This window comes from Gadus chalcogrammus, chromosome 4 (genome assembly GCF_026213295.1).
Source record: "Gadus chalcogrammus isolate NIFS_2021 chromosome 4, NIFS_Gcha_1.0, whole genome shotgun sequence".
Taxonomy (NCBI): Eukaryota; Metazoa; Chordata; class Actinopteri; order Gadiformes; family Gadidae; genus Gadus; species Gadus chalcogrammus.
In genome coordinates this window covers 30824492-30832195 of record NC_079415.1, presented here as the reverse complement: position 1 = coordinate 30832195, position 7704 = coordinate 30824492, and the positions used below count along the sequence as shown (strand labels likewise).

General features: G+C 43.5%; 1 protein-coding gene across 1 annotated transcript; it reads left to right on the top strand.

Annotated features, from left to right (window-relative positions):
• The first annotated feature begins 5315 nt into the window (after positions 1-5315).
• LOC130380467 (zinc finger protein RFP-like) lies at positions 5316-7333 on the top strand. The gene has a single exon (XM_056587691.1). It carries the CDS (start codon positions 5412-5414, stop codon positions 6462-6464), a length of 1053 nt encoding a protein of 350 aa, XP_056443666.1. The 5' UTR covers positions 5316-5411; the 3' UTR covers positions 6465-7333.
• Positions 7334-7704: the final 371 nt, after the last annotated feature.

Genomic DNA, 7704 nt, shown 5'->3' with positions numbered 1-7704 from the left:
TAAAATCAACATGAAAATAAGGCAAAATCTTGTTAAAATTACAACTTTAAACTGTATTTTAATTATGGAAATTAACCGTATTTTTACGATAAAGAAATTATCTTTTATTTCACAGTATTTTTCTGGCACCCCAGCTGCCAGAATATTACCGTTTATTTACGTTGTTTTTTTTTACAGTGTAGGCTTCAACACACACGCACACGCACGCACGCACGCACGCACACACACACAGCTTTTACTGAGACTAATGATGGAGTCATGATGTATCAGGCTGAGCTCTGAGATGGACAACAGTCACAGACAGAGAGATCCTCTTCTTACCTCTTAGCTTTGCTCTGGCGGCCATGTTCCCAAGACAGAGTGGTCTTAGAGGTAGAACCCCCCACCTCTCTCTCCTCATCCATAGTAGACTGGAGACATGGACACAAACACAACTCCATATTGTTTCTACGGCCACTCAGTGTTTATTTTCTGCTTTTATATGAGCTGTGTATTCCGCTCACAGGGGGCTGTTTCTCTGTCTCTCTGGACAAGAGGCAGGATGGTCTTTCCTGGACGCAGATATATAGGCCCTCTCATTCTCAATGAGGGGAAAGATGTGGAGATGCTGCCTGGAAGTGTCTAATACACTCTTTAATAACTATTCATCATTCCACACACAAGGTCTCAAAGGGCTTCAATTGTGTCTGATAAGATCAAGTTCACCGTGCGGATATCATACCGACTGCTCCCTGTGTTGGTAAAACCGCTCTGAAGGCAGGACCATGTATGGACTTCCTCATGTGGTATGACATCAAAACCAGATCTGTGATGCAGGCTCGCAGAGAACATGATCCAGTGCAAGATGACGTTTAAACACTCACTAACCAAGATGGCCGCCTTGCTGTCTAAATAATATAATCATAATACCGCAATGCAAATATAACAACTGCTCATTCTGCCCCAAGTACCTTTAATGTCACCCAAGTACATAAGGAGACACAAGAAGAAAAAGTCATTATTGAAGTCAACCTGACGCTTGACTCCAGGCTGGAAGGTTTCAGGGTTCGATCCCCAATGCCCACAGTGTATCACGTAGCATCCTGTAGAGCAGGAATCTTAAAAATGATCAACCTACTGATAAGATACAAGCTATTCATATTCATGATCTATCACGGATAAGAGTGGACTACAGTATCTTACTTCCTGTTGGACCAGTTCCCCTCCCAGTTCATACTCCTCCCAGACTAACCTCTTATAGGCGGCTGATTCATTCGACTCCAGCTGTATTAAATTGCGACATTTTGCTGTAAGTGTACATGAATCATTTAAACGTCTTGAGAGTAGTAAACCAAATGATTTGACACAGGGTCCATTTTGAAACCCTCGAAAAGGTGCACTGCAGCACCACCTGCTGGTGAGAGGCTGTCAGTGGGATTGGCTGAGCTGAAGAACACGGACCAGTCGTCACCAGTGACCTATGTGTTGAGGTGGTCACTGAAGAGTTAATTCACCTCGAAGGTCATGTCCCTCTCATACGAATGATGCTCTCAGATATAGAGTAGGCCTACACTACTGCAGAATGATGAGGCCCACAGAGAACAAGACCCAGTACAAGATGAGGTCTAAACACCTTCACTAACCAAGATGGCCGTCTTCCTGTCTAAATAATGCAATCATAATACCGCACTACAAATATAACAACTCTCCATTCTTTCCTAAGTACCTTTAAAGTCCCCACAGGACACTTAGTGTGATTTAGAACAAATCCTAAATCAGAGGAAACATATTTAACCTCAACCTGATGCCTGACTTTACATTGACATTATCATTATTAACTTCAACCTGACGCTGGCTGGAAAGTTCTGGGTTTCGATCCCCAATGCCCACAGTTTAAAACGTAGCATTCTACAGAGCAGGAATCTACCAAATTATTCAATAGCGTTTTTGTCGAATAGCAATGCATCCATACATTTACTAACATTTGTAACCATCCCCCTATTAATAAGATTCAAAGTTATTCATATTTATGATCTATCACGGATCAGAGTGGACTACAGTACCTGTGTTGTCTTCCTGCTGTTATTAAGTGAGCAACACCAAACTGTCTGACTCATAACAAGGAAAAGATGAACCAACCAGTTTGACCAGTTCCCCTCCCAGTTCATACTCCTCCCAGACATGAACAAACATGCTAAGGTGGCTGATCCAAGAACAATAACTTTATTAAAATAAGAACGATGGACAGAGAGCTGTGATGTGTAGAAGCTCAGAGAAAAACCAAGAGACACTTCAACAAGGCCTGTAGAGACACTCTACAGGTCACGGATTCAGCTGCCTCTCTACAGCAGAACCAACAGAACATAGATACCATGTTAAAATAATAAAGAGACTGATAACGTCATGGATAGAAGCACATCAAGTAGAAAGGGCTTCCTCTGCTCTGTGTCTGCTGAACACCTCCATGTACAATCCTCCTCCATCCTATAAAGACATCATCACCTTGTTATATGAACACTTTATTTGCGTCAGTGTAAATGTATGTATCACTAGAATCAATAGATGGATGATTGCTCTTTTCAGAAGAGCAGAGTACTGAGTGGAGTGTCCTCAGAGTACACGATACTCAGAGTACACGATACTCAGAGTACAGAGTACTCAGTAAGGGTTAGCATTTTGTACTGGCGTCTGATTCTATAACAGACTAGGTATTTAGTTTACTATTTCCTTCATTCATTCCTCTTAAAGGAGTCATCTCGTTGGGTTGGATTCGTCTTGTATTTTTTCCTACCTCACACCCTTTACTGGGTGTGACTTACACCCTTTACTGACAGTTATGGAATGGCCAAGGCAAGGCGCACGCACAAACACACACACACCACACGTTGTTCTATCTGGATGAGATACTCTCATGATTGTGTGAGGGTCACCTGCTACCGTTTGTGCAGAAATAGTTTTTTTTTAACCAAAAACAGATTGCTATGGTCCCATGAGTGTGATGTCAACACCACAAATTAATAGAAGAGCCTCCATGGCTCCTATTCATGTAGTCATCTGCCTTCATGTAGGTAAGGGTGAGGGTGTTTTGATGCATTTGAACTCCTTGTCATGTTGCTGTGACATCATGTCTCCAGACAGAGCTGGAAGTCTGTCAAGGGTACTTTTTTATTTAAATCAGGAAACCACATTGTTGTATGTCATTGTAATGGGTTCACAGAGCGCTTGGACACCAGGTTTGCTCCTTGAACAGAAAGTCATTTTATTTTCAGTTCAACAAAGACCAACAAAACACAACTCGGTTAAAGGTAAATTATAACTCTGCTCAAAGCGGTCACAGGGTGCGTTCAATGCGATCTCTGTCGGCGATCGCCCCTGTCTCTCCGCTCCCGATCCTTCATGGATTCCCCTTCTCACTACACACAAAGCAGGCACATAAGTACAAACACTCCCTGATTGGCCTGAGTGCTGACACCTGCTCGCACTCAGGTCCAACCCCCCCACAGCCAATCCGGTGCGCTCGCAACCTGCCCATACTCCCCCTGCAGGCCAGACGTCGCACGTCCCCCCACACTATCCATCCTTTATTTTTTCTTCATTCCTCCTTCCTCCTCAAACTCCACCCTCTCTCCTCCCCTTCCTCATCCTACCCCTCCCGCCCGTCAATACCTCCACCCACACCCTTCATACCTCTTCCTCTCTCCTCCTCCTCCCCCTCCTCCCTCCTCCTCCTCCTCCTCCTCCTCCTCCTCCTCCTCTTCCTCCTCAGAAGCGTTCCCCCATAGTGCTCTCCAAGAAGCCCAACAACGTGTGCTCGGCCGGGGGTCAACTACACCCCCGACCTCAGCTGTCCTCCACCCTCTCCACCTTCCTCCTCCTATGCACACACACACACACACACACACACACACACACACACACACACACACACACACACACACACACACACACACACACACACACACACACACACACACACACACACAACGGAGTGTGTGTGTTCCGTTGCCCCTGAGCAACGGAAACACATCAAATGATTTTTTATTTATTTATATTTTTTGACTTTATAATGCCTGGACAGGTGTGTGTGTGGCCTATGTTTATGTGTATGTGTGTGTGTGTGTGTGTGTGTGGCCGGTGTATGTGTGTGTGTGTGTGTGTGTGTGTGTGTGTGTGTGTGTGTGTGTGTGTGTGTGTGTGTGTGTGTGTGTGTGTGTGTGTGTGTGTGTGTGTGTGTGTCTAACAGATATGGAGAGATAAGGGGGAGATAATGTGTGTTGTTTAACCAAAGCTAGCTCCCTGAATGTGTAACTGAACAGTTTCTTTATTTAGTTCATCTTTTAGTTTTGTTTCTGTATGTTTTGTTTCTATCACGGGGAACAAGGCGCTGAACGGTGGTCCTCATTCCTCTGTATGCAGTGATCCTATTGGCTCATCTTATCCTGGAGCTTTCTGTTAGGTATCCTCCTGACTTGATCTGTTTTATTAGGTTGAACAAAGGCAAACAAATGGTAAAGGATAAGGAATGTTGAGTGAAGACGTGTCCCAAAGAATGTCCTCTCATATCTAGATAAATATTGATGGTCATTATAGTGTTGCTAAGGGGGGGAGGGGGCAATATCCTTCTGAACACTAAACGATTGTGTGTGTGTGTGTGTGTGTGTGTGTGTGTGTGTGTGTGTGTGTGTGTGTGTGTGTGTGTGTGTGTGTGTGTGTGTGTGTGTGTGTGTGTGTGTGTGTGTGTGTGTGTGTGTGTGTGTGTGTGTGTGTGTGTGTGTGTTTGTCAGAACTACTTTTACCAGCAGGGGGGGCTCTAGTACTTCAAACGGGGAACATTTTCCAAAAGCAAAAGGAGATCCCCACTGACCAGACTGTATCGCTGTCTAGTGCTCTCAGCTCTGCTGCTCGTGTGTGCACTGTGCGCGTGCATATCGGGGAGAGAAGAGTTCATGTAGCAGCGTAGCGCCAATAAAAAGCTCTTTGTCATAGTTTCCGTCGAAAATCGGATCGGGGTTGGATCTAAAGTATTTGGGGAAGCCCCGGAAACCCGAATATACCGATGATCCCAGTTACAATTGCAAATAACCGCTAAATCACCACAATGTCTCTCGTTCTTCACCGGCTCTCTTTTAACTCCAGAAAGAAGAGAACACACATCAACGCATTTGAAGAGGCCGACACGGTGAATGAATGTAGTGCACTCGCTCAGTACCGTGGGGGCGGACTGGCGGAGCCTGGTGTTAGGGGAGAAAGTGAGAGTACTTCATGTTGAGGAAACGAAACCTAAAGCGACCCCGACGTGGAAGCTGTTCTCTCTTCCAGGAGAAAAATAACACTCATTAAATTGTCGGACGGACAGAAACAACAAGAAGGTGAGTTAAGCAGACCACAAGTCCCATCCTGTTGTACCTCTAAAGGAGGAATATGAAGTGAAGATGGCACACCTGGGGAAAATAGAGGCTGAAGTTCAGCAGATGATTCAGGAGAGAAAGAATCATATTCTGGAGATTAAAGACACAGTCAAACGCAGCAAAGCAGATGCAGACAGAGAGATGGCTGATGGTGTGCAGGTCCTCACTGCTCTGATATGCTGCATTGAAAAGTACCAGGATGATCTCAACCAAATGGTTAAAGAGAGACTGAAATCCACAGAGAAACAAGCTGAAGACCTCATCAAAGAGCTGGAGCAGGAAATAGAAGATCTGACCAATAGAAGCTCAGAGGTGAAGCAGCTCTCACACACTAAAGACCACCTCCACTTCCTCCAGGCCTTCAAATCCCTGAAGAATCCTCCACCCACCAGGGACTGGACGACGGTGGAGGTCCGTCCTCCGTCATACGTAGGGACCTTGAGGAGATCCCTGGATCAGCTGGAGGAGACACTGAACATGGAGATGAAGAAGCTGGGTGATGCTGAACTGAAGAGGGTTCAGCAGTATGAAGTAGATGTCACTCTGGATCCTGATACAGCTAGTTCCAGTCTCATCCTGTCTGAGGATGGGAAACAAGTACATCATGGAGGTGTAAGGAAGAAACTCCCAGACAACCCTAAGAGATTTACAAAGTATATTAATGTCCTCACGAGGCAGAGCTTCTCCTCGGGGAGATTTTACTTTGAGGTCCAGGTTAAAGACAAGACTGCATGGTATATAGGAGTGGCCAGAGAGTCCATCGTCCGAAACGGTGAGACCGTAATAACCCCTGAGAATGGTTACTGGACTCTTTACTACGATGAGGATGGGTTGTTATTTAGTGATAACCCTGATGTCTGTCTCCCTCTGAGAGCTGAGATCCAGAAGGTGGGGGTGTTTGTTGATTATGATGAGGGTCTGGTCTCCTTCTATGATGTGGAAGCCAGGGTTCATATCTACTCTGCTACCGGCTTCACCTTTACTGAGCCTCTTTATCCATTCCTCTCTCCATGTTTACATGAAGAAGGTACAAACTCTGCCCCCCTGATCCTCTCACCTGTCAATCAAACAGACTAGGACCTTTGTTTGATAGCAAAATAATCAAACAACCAAAACAACTTACAGGGCCAATTGCTCTGTCAGTTAGCATTGCTGCGCTTTAAAACCATACTCCTTAAAACTGAGGTTTTGGAGTTTAACACGCAGCTGCGTACGAGGTTGAACGTGATTGCTGTGTAACGACTCGTACAGGATCAGTTGATTCCCAGCTGACTCGGTTTAAACTGCTTGGAAACCGGAAGTACTCTGATTTCTAGTATACCCCAGCAGATGCAGTCTTAACTTAATGGTGGATGCATTTTGTTCTATAATTACCAACAAAAACATAATGGGAATATAAAGTGAACTTTAATATAATAAAACTATAATAAATAAAAAAGCTAATAATGTTGAAACATATTATGAAATAGCCTAGGCTACTTTTTGTGGAAATCTGAGTCTGGAATCTGCCCTCACCTACGTCAATCAATTACTTGTCATTGCTAACCCTTTTAGTTCAGCATTGACGTCTTTATGTTTCATTGAATGGTATCCTCTGTGCGTTCTTTTTTTTTTTTTTACACACAAATAATCTGTTCTTTGTAGAGTTTTAGCTGGGCACTTTAAGCAACTCCTATATTATAGCCTGTATTATACTGAAGGCCTATCTGGTGCAATATGAGTAAATGTATCATACCTATTAATAATAATTCATAAAACTAATTCTGTGTGTGTGTTTTCTGGTTTAGTCCCCTCTTACACCACGTTAGTTCCGAGATTAGACTAACACGCACAAAATACGCCCTCTAGTGTCTGATATGAATTTCTCTGAAGACACAGCAATTGAGATCAAGGTAAAACGCCGCTGCAGGTTAAACCACAATTACATATGACACTGCAATGGAGCTTAAGACGTCACGTGACTTCTTGAGTTTAAAACAGAGTTAAACTCTAAAAAGTGGCTAAACTAGCGACAAGCTAGTAGGCCTAATCTCTGCTATAGTTCTGAGAGAACTGTATTTATATTATACTGTTTGTTGTCATCTGACAAGGAGCCTTTCATTAAGCAACTAAAATAAAATAAACATAACGTTACCCGTCATAAATAATTAAAATACCCTTTGGTTCAATGTATGTTTAATGATGTCAAATGGTTAAAGGTTGCAGTAAAGTAAAATGTTGAAAATGTGAAATTTCCATTTTTGTCAAATAATCGATATATTTTTAACGAAAAAGATTTTAACAGTTTATTGTTCCAAATAATGTATAACAGCACATT